Below are 13,182 nucleotides of genomic sequence, written 5' to 3'. Positions count from 1 at the left end.
AATGTCAAGTCCTTGGGGGCAGAAATGTTTTGTTTCTCCAGGCCTAGCAAAATGCCTTGTACCTGATTAGTCTTCTTCTAAATGCTTGTTGGAGCTAGAATAGACAAGGGAAGAATGAGTTCTCAAGTTCTTGTGTGAGTTTTGGGAAGCTAGGATTGCAGGGAGTTAGGAGGGAGTTTAGAAGACAAGTTACTTCAACCCCATTTTACTTAGAGAAACCAGTTCAGAGGGAAAGTTGACTTGCCCAATGTCACACAGGTTTTTAACATTAAACTTGGTTTGTTTCTTTCTCATTGCTGTTCATCTGGATCAAGGTTTACCTTTTCCCAGGGATTTTATTTTATTTTTCCAATCAATTGTAAAGATAGTTTTCAACACTTATAAGATTGTGAGTTGCAGATTTTTCTCCCTCCCTTCTTCCTTCCCCCAAGATGGCACACAATTTGATAAAAGGTTTATATGTGTGCGATCATGGAAACGTTTCCACAGTAGTCATGTTATGAAAGAAGAAACGGAACAAAAGAGGAAAGCCACAAAAAAGGTGGAAGTGGTATTCAGTCTGCATTCAGACTCCTCCATAGTCTTTTTTCTGTATGTGGGTAGCGTTTTCTGTCAGGAGTCATTGTATTGCTGAGAAGCTCAATCATAGTTGGTCATAGCACTGTTGCTGACACTGTGTATGGTGTTTTCTTGGCTCTGTTCACTTCACTTCAGCATCAGTTCAAGTCATTCTTTTCCAGGCTTTTCTGAAATCCATCTGCTCATTCCTTATTTCCTTATATTCATGTACCATGACTTGTTCAGCCATTCCCCAGTTGATGGTTATTCCCTCAATTTCTAATTCTTGGCCATCACAAAAAGAGCTGCTATAATTCTTCCCCCTCCCCCGCCCCCAAACTTATTAGATTATTTCGTTTCAGTTTTCAACCTTCATTTCATAAGTTTTAAATTTTCTTCCCCTCCATTCTTCCTCCCCATGCATGCAATCTTATGGGCTCTACACATACATTCTATTAAACACATTTTTACATTAGTAATGTTGCATAGAATTAAAAAGTGGGAGAAACCATGAGAAACAAAAGGAAACATACCAGAAGAGAAAATAGTCTGCTTCATTCTGTGTTCTGACTCCATAGTCCTTTCTCTGGATGTGGATGGCATTTTGCATCATAAGTCCTTTGGAAATGTTTTAGGTCCTTACATTGCTGAGAATGGCTAAGTCTATCACACACAGTCGGATACTGTGTTACTGTGTATGATGTTCTCCTGGCTCTGCTCACTTCACTCAGCATCAGTTCATATAAGTCTTTCCAGGTTTTAAATTTGTTTTCTACCTTCTACAATCATAAGCTTAGATTTTTCTCCCTCTCCTTTCTTCCTCCCTCCCTCCCCAAGACGGCATGCAATCTTATATGGGTTCTACATGTACATTCATATTAAATACAGTTTCACATTAGTCATGTTGCATAGAAGAATGGGAGAAACTATGAGAAAAACCAAATCAAAACAAAACATAACCCAAGAGAAAAATAGTCTGCTTCATTCTGCTTTCCAGTTCCATAGTTTTTTCTGGATGTGGATGGCATTTTGCCTCAAGAGTCCTTTGGGAATGTTTTAGGTCCTTGCGTTGCTGTGAAGGGCTAAGTCTACCAGAAAAATGCGTTGCACAGTGTGGTTGTTACTGTACAATGATCTCCTGGTTCTGCTCCTTTCACTCAGCATCAGTTCATATAAGTCCTTCCAGGCCTCTCTGAAGTCTTCCTGTTCATCATTTCTTACAGCACAATATTTCATCACATTCATAATACCACAACTTGTTCAGCCATTCTCCAATTGATGGGCACCCTCGATCTCCAGTTCTTGGCTACCGCAAAAAACTGCTATATCCAATTTTTGGCTTCCACGAAAAAGCTTCTGTAAATAAATATTCTTGTATATGTGGGAACTTTTCCCATATTTTTGATCTTTTGGGGATACAGGCCTAGAAGTGGCATTGCTGGGTCAAAGAGTATGCACAATTTGATTGCCCTTTGGGCACAGTTCCTGGAATTTATTTTACAGATGCTATCAAATGTAAAATGAGAGCTTTGGCCGAGCTAGTTGAGCAATTTTTATAACCAAGATAGTCCTTCAAAGTACTCTTCAGAGTATTTATTATCTCCCTCGATGACTTGATGTACTTTTCTTGGTAAATTCAAACATAGATTATACACCTACATTGTACTGGGCTTTGCTAAAAACCATGAGATTATAAAGAGAAAAAGACAAAACATTCTCCTTAATCTGACCCAACTCTCAGGCTGATAATGTGTAAAAGTGTAGAGGCAGAGTGTTGGGTTTGGAGAGTATTGTAGCTGTGGGGAAGTTGGGGTGATTACTGTAATGGACACTGAAGTCAGTGGACTTGGATGGTGCATCTGTGTGACCTTGGCAAATCACTTTGCTTTTTTAGAACTCTTTTCTCTGTAAATTGAGGTTAGTTAATTCTTGAACTCTGCCTACCCTAGGCTACAAGATTTAGAGTTTAAAGGGACTTTAGAGATTTATCTGGTCCAACCTCAATTTCCAAATGAGGAAACTGGTAGGTTATTTGCCCTTGATCAGACAAGGGTGATTGTAGGGAACTCATTGCTCACCTGAAAGTTGTTTGTAATTGATGTAGGGGCAAATAATTCTCCAGGTGTAGGGAGTGAGTTAATCTCTTAGTCTGGAAAGAAGCATCATCACTCTAGGCAGTGTTTGGTTTTAGTGGAGCATCAGCAATGAACATTCTTAGTGATTCCCTCAGTACCTCTTTACATTTTGTAGGGGACAGTGCTTTTCAGATTAATCACTCTTGATCTCTATTCATATCTACCTATTTTCCCTTGGATGTAGTTACAGTAATTACATTCAGGTTGAGTTTGGTCAGTTCAGCATTGTTCACCAGGCATTTTGTTAAATGAATGCTGTAATGAGCATTGTATTCAGAATTTATTTTCAGCAAAGATATAGACCTTTTCCTTAGATTTTATATCCTGTAGTTGGGGTGACAACACAGCCCACACAACTAGAGGGAAAATGCAAAAGCAACACAGGATATCTGAGTAGGAGCCTCTTGTGGAGAACCCAGAGAGAAGTCGCTACTTTTTGAATCAACTCATTTTACTTTTGGTTAGGTCTGTCCAGGCATTAAGCACCTATTGTGTGCTAAGGTCCAGATGTACAAAGAAAAGCAAAATAGCCCCGGCCTGCCCTCAGGGAGCTGTCTTATAGGTGAAGATCATATGTGAACAACTGTGTACAAATAAGATACAGACTGGACAAATTGGAGGTTGTCTCAGGGAAGGTACTGCTGTTCAAGGGTCTGGGAAAGGGTTATTGCAAAAGGTGGGATTTTCACTGAGATGGATATTAGACTTGAAGGGCTGTATTTTATACATAAAAAAGGTAAAATTCAGAGGTCAGTTTCAGATTCCAAAACAGTTGTCTTTGCATCATACTGTGGAGGGCAGTGAGCAGAGGCACAGAGGGTCTTGAGTGATTCTGAATCTCCACTTCGGTAACTTGGACTTTATGAGAAGGAAGATTTTTTTTAAAGGACATGGAAGTGTGGGGGAAGAAGTGTAGGGTAATTCAAGAGATATGTTGTTTTGTCAGCATGGGTAAGCTATAGAAACGGCACAACCATTTCCCAAGTTGCTATGGCAAAAACCGTCCCTAGTGGCCACTCTTCTCTTAACAAACTCTTACAAATTGTTTTGTTCATAGTCCCTTGACAATACCCCCAAGTCCTTCACCAGGCCCATATTTAAAGCCTTTCTAATTTGGTAGGACATGACTGTTTTCTTAGCAGTCTTTAAAAGCCAAGGGTCACCTACCACCCCGACCTTGTGAGGTATTGGACAAGCATTCATTCACCTATAATGCTTGAGTTAGGTATGTTAACATCCTGAATTTGCCTTGCTTGAATAGTAATAGTTAACTATTGTACTTTGTTGACATTGTTTTGTATACAAGACCGACTACTTTGTATTCACATTTTTTCCCTCCAGTTTGATTTTTAAAAGCCTTAAGAACCTAACCCCAACCCACCTTTCCTTCCTTATTTACATTACTCTTTCCTTCACTTTAGAGCTTGGCCTAGCTGGTTTCCTTTATTTTAATTATTTTATTTAAAACAGCAATATAAGATTGTTTCCATATGCATAGTAAAACAAAAGGCTATATGAAACTGAATCTCCAGTTTGACACACTGCTTGAAAAAGTACATAATTCTAAACATTACTTTTTAAACTGTTTTCTAAACTAATGTCTTGTGAGTTTTAAAAATAAACTTATCCATTTATTATGGGTCTTCAATTAAGCTCTTACTTATTGCTCCAACTCTCAGTGAGCTTACAGTCTCATGGCAGACAAAAAACGTGTCACATATAAATAAAGAAACCTATTTAAATAGAATAAAAATGAAATAATCGACAGGGGAGGCACTAGAATTTGAGGGGTTGGGGAAGCCTTCCTGTAGAAGATGGGATTTTAGTTGGCAAATGGGAGAGCATTCCAAGCATGGGGAATAGCCATGAAAAATGGCTAGACCTGAGAAAGAACTGATGGAGTCTTGAATGTGTATCAAAACATACTATTTTTTAGGGGTTTTTTACCTTTTTTGGGGGGGGGAGACTTTTCTCTGATTACATGGCTAATATGTTTTACATGACTACATGTATAATCTATCAAATTGCTTGCCCCTTCAATGAAGGAGAGCATTTGGAACTCAAAATTTTTAAAATGTTAAAAATTGTTTTATATGTAATTGGAAAAAAACAAATTATCCAAGATTAAAAAAAAAAATACCTGGAGCTGGGATACTGAATATCTTGTTTGTGGAACAGCCAGGAGGCCATTGTCACTGGAATTTAAGATGTCTACTCTGGGATGTGTAAAAGGTAGTTGGAGATTCAGCTGAGAGTTTGAGGCAGATTAGGTAGATTCGAGAATCTCGATAGAGATGGTAATTAAATATTTGGGGGCTGATAAGATCACCAAATGATGCTGGTGAGATCTCTTAGTGAAGTAGGAAGAGGGCCCAGGACAAAGCCTTTGATAAGGATGTGATCTGGAGGAGCATCAGGTAGGAGAGCCATTGGGTGAAGGAGGAGATGGCGAGCAGAAGGCACTTGAGTAATTGGAGATGAGGAAGAGGAGAGAAAAGGAGCCCCTTTAGAATGACTTCAGTTTTTTTTCTATAAAATACTAAATAAGTACCTCAGCTGAGGGTGATAGGAGGAGGAGCTCTGGGAGACTTGAGGAGGGATTTTTTGGGAAGAGTCTCTACTTGTAGAGAGTAGAATAGTGATTTGATAACAGGACCAGTGAGGGTTAGTGGAGGTTTTTACCATATTCCAGGATCTCCTAGTTTTATCGTAGAAGTCTTGTAATCCCAACTAGGTCCTTTGATAACTTGAATTGCTTCTTTCTAGACACTTGCAGGTTTGGAGACATTGAAGCACTAAGGTTTGGCTGAAGTTCTGGGAATTTTTCCTTTCTTCCTTTTCCAGGAGGTCATTGGTTTTTGTTTGTTTGTTTGCTTTTGTGGTGTTGTTTTTTTTTCTATTTTCACTTAATTTCCTGGTACCTGAAGTTAGTTATTCATGATATCCTCAAATATAGTGTCCAGGCTTTTAATTAAATTTTTGGTTTTCAAGGAATCCAGTTTGTTAATCTCAACTTTTAAACCAGATGGCGTATGTTTTAAAAATCTTTGTTTTAATATTTCTTGTTATCTTGATCATTGATTTCTATCTGGTCTTTTCTTGTTTCCAGGGAATCTATTATTGGGTAAGGTTTAACAGTTTCTTTTCTATGATAATTTTTTCCTCAAGAACTTTATTCATTTTTAAACTTTTCATATTCTAGTTATTAACATAGCATTTGTGAAAAAGCACAAAGTGGAATTCATTATCTTTTCCGGAACCTGGGGCCTCCAGAGTTGGGGTTGTTTGTTGACAGTGGGTATGAAGGTATTGGAGGTAATGTTTTAAGGAGAATGGAACTGTAGATTACCCTGAACAGTTTTTACTGGTAGATCTCCTTTTCTACCGACCTCCAACTTCTGGCTGACCCTGTTGACCAGTTCTGAGGTGGAAGAAATCACGTAAGCATAGTTTCTTATTGAATTTCTTGATCATTATTTCTTCTGGTGAAAATATCAGGGCTTTCTGTCCTCTGTTCAAGTAGCTAGCCATCTTTCTGGAAGTCTTATTACATAGGAAGCTCAGGCCTCTATTTGATTTGGTTATTCCCCCATGCCTGGAGTATACTTCTTTACCTCTGCCTCCTAGAATCCTGTCCTTAAAAAAATAATCCAAGCCCCTTCAATTTTGTGTTCTTTCCCTTTGAAAAATTACCTTATATTTATAATGTATACACTCCTCTTTCCTTCAGTAGAATTTAGGTTCCTTGACAGCTGACTTAATTTTTATCTTTGTATCCCCTAGTGTCTGGTTTATAGGAGATGCCGAATTGACTAATGAAGTTTCGGTATAATTCTGTTACAACTGATCATTGTGTTCCAAATATTTTAATGTATACATAAATTTCTTGGGGGAGAATACTTAACTATGTAAAGTTAGGTAAAACATGTGTATCACCATAATGTTTCCAAAGCTCAGTTCTGGATAACTGGACTTTCATGAAATTTGATTGGGTCTGAGAAAATGCTTCCAATGTTAGTTGTTTCTTCTCTAAAATGTGAACTGTGATACCACGTTTTTCAGAAATTAATAGGCCAGTTTTCATCATAAAAGGCGTAATTTTTATTATCTCCTTGCAAAATTCTAATCCTCCTTTGTCCTGGGGATGCATCATTCTAAAGTCCCCTAATCCCACATTTAAGGGCTTCCTTCAATAGATTTCAAATCTGTTCAGAGGTAAGTGTGGAATAATGCTTTATTGTAAACACATACAATATTGTAATAACTCTGAGTTAGTCTTTAGTAAACCTTAGAATCGGTAAAAATGACCTCAGAAAAACAGCTCCTTGCTTTGCTGGAAGGGGCCTTGTAGTTCATTTAGTCCACTCAGCCTAGAAATGTGAGTGAACTACCTTGCAGAAATGGGAAGTGCCTTAACCGGGCATGGACCAGCACACCCGGCCCCTCACTGGTCTTGTAATTTACTTATTTGTACAACTTGAGACTTGGGAGCTTCTTGAAACTTAAAACAAAATGATCATCTGATTTCTCATGCTAAATTATAGGGTAACACCAGCTGAGTGCCAAGAAGGTAGATACAATACTATATGAACTCACTGAAAGCTTTATGGAGGAGATGGTTTTGGAATTGACTTTAAAGACAGAACGTTGCCTGCTGCAGTAATTGATAGGCATGATAATGCCCCTCGTCCCCAACGATAAATAGTAGCTTATGAATTTCAGCACTGTAAGATCCATGTCTTTGTTGGTAACAGTGTCTTAATAGCGTATCTTCATCTGTTCCTGAAAACATTCTTTACCATATAGCTAACTTTTGTTTGGGCCTTGAGTTTTATACTTAATGCTGCTCCTTGGATCTTATTCAAGACAATCAGGATTAAGTGATGTGCCCAAGGTCATACGGCTAATAGGTAACTGAGCAGATTTGAACCTGAGTACTCCTGACTCCAGGGCAATAGATCTTACCCATTTTCTTGGCACCTGTCAGAACTTGAGCTTTTGTGCTTTTCTGATATAGCCTACTAAGAATGCAGGTTTATTTCCATGCTACCACCACATTTATGCTAGGACTTTTATTCTTTAGTAATTAAAATATTAGAAAAAACCTCTATGGCCTAAGTAATTTCTCCACTCTTACCTCATTAGTGTAAATACATTTTTGCTCCTTGATTTGAGTCAGATCATTAATGACACAAATTTGAGGGATCTAGAGTTAGACACAACACACTTAATACCAAATATTAATGGGGGTTCTTATCTTGAGTACATAAAACTTTTAAAATATTTTGGTAACTCAATATAATTAGTTTTTGTAATTCTGTATATTTTATACTCTTAAGACAGTAGTTTGAAAAAGAGTCCTTTTGACCAGACTGCCAAAGTGAAGATGCTTCACACAAACCAAGTTTAAGAGACCTCTCTCTGATAAAACCTGTGAAGTAGCTTGTAGTTTATATAAACTGGAACACAGAAGGGGATAGATAACCTCTTGAATGTGATCATTGTTTTGCCTTGCTAGATAATGAACTAGTTGGAGTTCCTTGAAACAAACATAGTGGAAGTTGATCTTTTCTAGGATTTCTGATTAATAACTCAGTCATTGTGATAACTGAGAGTGGGATATCCATAAGTAGTTTTTGCATAGTGGATAAGAATGCTGGTTTTTGAGCTAGGAAGAACTGGTTTCCAGTCCTGTCTCTGGTACATACTCTGAACGATTCTAGACAAGTCAACTTGAATTGAATTCTCAGTGTCCTAGGCAAAATCATAAGTAGTGGGTTTACAGGGACAGAAGAGAAACATTCCTTGCCTTCACGGAGCTCGGTTCTCATGGAGTTGACAAAATGCATGGCTGTATTGCTGTGTACAGATCCAATACAAGGGATAACCTTATCACTTTGAGGCAGCAGGAAAAGGGCCTCATTGGGAAGGTGACCCTTGAACTTAAAGGAAACCAGTTATTGGGGGAACATTCCAGCTATGAAAAATATACAGGGGAGTGCCAAGACCCAGAAATGGGAGCTGGAGTATCCTGTGAGGTCTTTCAGTATAGCTGGACCAGAAAGAGTAAGGCGGGAAGACATCGATGGACTGGAAAGATGCCAAGTTATATCTTTCCTCTAGAAATAATTGGGAGCAGCTGGAGTTTATAAAATAGGATATTGCTATGCCTAGACTTTTGGTTTAGGAAAATCTCTTCAGCAGCTGCGTGAAAGATGTTTTGGAGTTGATGGGCACTGTGGTTTGTTTGTATGGGCAGGGGTGCTGCAGCATGTAGGAAAGTAAAGACATGAAAATGAGAAGTATTCTTAAGAGCTCAAACACACAGTCAGGGATCGCTACATGTAATACTTTATTGCTAAAAAATGCTAAGCTTTACCTCAGCCTTCAGTGAGTTGTATTGTTTTTGCTAGTGGAGGATCTCTTCTTGCTTCTGTCTTGATGGCTGTTGATTGATCAAGGTGGTGGTTGCTGAAAAGTTGGTGGCTGTGGCAGTTTCTTAATAAGGCAACAATGAAGTTTGCCGTGTGAATTAACTCTTCTTTCACTGGAGCACTTCCGAGATGTAGTAGGATTATAAACTGGCCTGATTTTTAGTACTGTATCTTCAGGGAATAGGGAAGCAAGCCCAGAGAGATGGAGAGACACAGGAAATTACTGGTCAGTGAGCCAGTCAGGACACAGAACAATTATCACTTAATTTCATCATCTACAAACTACAGTAAAAAGAGTTATGTTGGTTTGTCTTCCCGACTGTTGCAGTTCTTCATCCATTCTGCTGTCGTTTTCCAAAAATCCAAAAAAATTCTTCCAGTATTTATTATCTCTAAGATCAAATATAAAATCCTTCTTTTGGCTTCTAAAACTCTCCATAACCCCCTTTCTCGTCTTCCTAGACCTTACTCTTCTCCAAGTACACTGCAATCCAGTGATATTTAATTCCTTGCTATTCCTTGCACACCTTAGCAATTTATTTACCATTTTATCAAAATATCAGTTTATTTACCTTCAATAAAAAGTAGGCTTTCGTTTTGAGGTTGCCGTGAATAACCTGGATGAATGATACTAAGATTGTGTTTCTGATCATCTCAGGAGCCCTTTCTCTCTTAACTGGTTTCCAATCTAAGCAAAGGTACTAGAAGCAGCCATCTGTAGATTACACTTGCTTTGCCGAGTCAGCAGTCATTAAGGGGAAGTGTTGTAGCCAGCCATGTTAGGCAAAGCCTGTGTGTGATTGTAAGATCTTCATTGGAAGCATGTGTAAGAAAGCTGTCATTGCCTGTCGCAAAAAAAGATTCGCTGATAGGAAAGTAGAAAGGAATGGAGAGAAGTCAGTAATTCTGTTTTGAATGGACTTTGGGTAACTGGAGATTGCATTATTTTTTCAGTTTGTTTAATAGATTTCCAATTATATGACATGTATAAGGTACTATAACTTGATATAAATTTGCTGTTCGTAGGGCCAAGAGATGTAAATTGTAAATTGTACGACCCTTTGGGCAGTTACTAAAATAAGGAAGCTAAATATTACAATTACAATTTGAGGCCCTTTTTTGTGCTTCCTGAAAGAGAAGTGACCAGTATGGCTGGGCTTTGATCTTTTTTGTGTCTGCCTCTGAGATTCTCCTGCATATGTGTTTGTAAATGGTTGCTGAGCTCCTTGAGGTCAGGGGCGGTTTTTGCCTTTCTTTATCTCTCAAGTGTATATACCTCCTATAGTAGATACTTTTTGACTTCCCTTAACCTAATAAGACTTCATTTTCACTCATCCTGACATGTTAGCAATTGGAAAACACATCTTCTACCATGAATTCTTTTGTCTTCTAGCATGTTTTCATTTATTATTAAAGTCATTGTACATATTTGCAATTATTTGCATTGCTTGTATGCTAAATATGCTAAGTATCCTGAATAGGTGTTTTTTTTCTACATTCACAGAATAATATTGGAGCCCTGCAGAACCTTAGACATCTTGTCCAATTTTTTTTGTTTTATAAAAATGCTCTTCAGGTCCCGTGGCTAGTAAGTGGAATAGAGTAGGGATATTCACTATCCTAGGCCCCCTGAGTCCAAGCAAAATTTCCATACTATTAAGAGAAAAATTGTAGCACTATTTGAATCAGAATAAAATTGGGGAAAGCTGTAATAATCCCACTTAGGGAAAATTTCATGGTAGAGGTAGGATTTTAGGAGTTGGTGAAAGATGGAATAGAGGAGGCTTGATGGAGGTGTTCCAGGCATGGGGTTCAATTTGGGAAAGACATGGAAGTAGCAGCCTGACACTCACAAAGTGGGTACTTAGTAGCTTTCACTCCCACATCAACTGAAAGACAAAAAGAGGAAAATTCAGTTTCTCAAAAGATATGCATAGTCCAGCCAAACAAATATCTGAAATGACTTGCATCATCCTACTTTGAAAGCTTTGTCTCTTCTCTTTCTGAACGTTTTTCTGTTCTTGTGCAAAAACAAAACAAACTTCAGTGAGCTTATGAGAGGGGAAAGGTGAGGAAGCCCTGTGCACTCTCACCTCTGTCACTTAACAAATAAAAGTCTCTAAAAACTGTACCCTCTTGTCCATTGCCTCCGGGACAGAGAGTTTCACTATTGTTCCTTTCAGAGTTGTGGTTGGTCATTGGATTGGGGAGAATTTTTGAGGCTTTCAAAATCTTTTCAAAATTTTCTTTATAATGTTTTGCATATATTCATGCTCTTTTGCCTTCTAGCAATGTTGTCTTTTATAATTAAAGTCATTGTGTACATTTGTCTGTTTTTGCTTTATTCTCCGAATCACTTTGTATCCCATGGGCATCTGTCCAGCTCTAAGTCTATGATCCTTTGATTCTCACTATTCCTTATGGCATTATATTCTAATATTCATGTACTACAATTTGTTCAGTCATTCTCCCAATAGATTGGCACCTTATTTTGTTAGCATTTTTCCTAGGTAGTCAGATTTAACTGATGTTTTGAAGTAGACAAATGAAGAAATGAAAAGATGTAAGCACTAGGCTTTAAAAATACAAAAGCAAAGAATTCTGTCTGAGGAACTTTCATGGGACCCTGACATGGCGGGAGAGAGGAGTGCTTGGGGTCTTGAAGAATAGTTCAGAAGAAAAAAGTTCAGCAGGCAGTGGGAGGAGGGCCACAGCGTAGTTATTAGATTGGAGTAGTGGCATGGCTGGTCTTATGTTGGTTCATGGCCACAGTTGGAGCACATTAGGCAGGGAAGAAAGACAGGAAGTCTCCAACCAACATAGTGGGGAGGTAGATGGGCACTTTCTGGTGTAAATAGTGAGACAGAAGGAGAGGAGAGATTGGGCCTTGGCCACACATGGCTTTCTAGGTCCTTGGGTGGTTAGTGTGCTGGCTCTCTGCTTAACCTCCCTGAGTGGACCTCCTTTATCTTGTTTCTAAAAGGACTGATTTGTCAGGGTTCTCAAGAATTCTAATGGTATTTTCCTTTACTTAAGTCGCTGGGTAAACTGTTCTTTTGGTTGTGCTTATTTTGCTGTGAGTTCATACAAATGTTGAATTTCTCTGAATTTTTGATATTCATCATTTCCTATGGTACAGCATTATTCATTGAATTCAGGTGCATGTATTTCATATGAAAAATACCCACTTTGAGGCCATTTGTTTAGAACATAATCTGAAGATTTGGAATTGGTGGATAACACCTAGTCTCATTAAGATTTGGTTGGGTCTTTATCTTAAATTTTTCAAGGTTAGGGTTGGTCTTTTTCATTTTTTTTTGTTTGTTTGTTTTCCCAGTGAGCACAGTGCCATGTTTAATTGTTGAATTAGTTCATGGGGAAACCATTTGTCTTGTCATTCAACACTGGCAACAAAACACAAAAGTGATTCCATTCAGTGTGTTTTTCTCTGCAAAAACTGTGTAACTGTTGCTTTAAGTCTTAATGTTAATTTATTAACTTTGCTTTGTAGAAGAAACTGCAAAGGGAACCCGAATTGCTTGGTTGGAATTGGAGAACACGTCTGGCTAGGGGAAATCGATGAAAACAGCTTTCACAACATTGATGACCCCAACTCTGAAAGGAGGAAAAAGGTAAAGGCTGCACTTGTATGTTAACAGGGATGATGGTGCATCTCACATTCTGATTGTCTTTAGAATTGTCTGTAGTCTTAATTTGTGTGTTTTGTTCTGCTGTACCACAGAGAGGTTTCCAGGATGACAGGTGACCCTGCTGATAAAGTTTGTCCCCCCTGTACAGGACTGACATCTGTCTGTAACAATTTTATTTTTGTCACAACAGATTTGGTAGCTTTGCAGAAATACTTTGTGTTTCTTAAAAGGAATTCCAGTTCCAAAAATAGATAGGATTGTAGAGATCTTACGCTGGAGGACAAAAATGACCTTTTTTTGAAGAGACTAGCAGGTTTTTAGAGAAAAACAGGTCCCTAAACAGCCCAGGAGGGGCTGGAGTTGCCTAATGCTTTGGAACCTTGCTATCCTACATTGTGTTGCTGT

General features: G+C 38.3%; 1 protein-coding gene across 2 annotated transcripts in view; it reads left to right on the top strand.

Annotated features, from left to right (window-relative positions):
• The window catches only part of USP48 (ubiquitin specific peptidase 48), a 67,329-nt gene that overhangs the window by 3,466 nt on the left and 50,681 nt on the right, over positions 1–13,182 (top strand). For both annotated transcript variants that reach the window (XM_072609202.1, XM_072609200.1), the window contains exon 2: positions 12,639–12,759. In XM_072609202.1, the coding sequence (XP_072465303.1) occupies positions 12,639–12,759 (121 nt within the window). The remainder of the gene's footprint in view (positions 1–12,638; positions 12,760–13,182) is intronic.

This window comes from Notamacropus eugenii, chromosome 5, assembly GCF_028372415.1.
Source record: "Notamacropus eugenii isolate mMacEug1 chromosome 5, mMacEug1.pri_v2, whole genome shotgun sequence".
Classification (NCBI taxonomy): Eukaryota; Metazoa; Chordata; class Mammalia; order Diprotodontia; family Macropodidae; genus Notamacropus; species Notamacropus eugenii.
The sequence above is the reverse complement of the archived record's forward strand: the minus strand, read 5'-3'. Positions and strand labels throughout refer to the sequence as shown.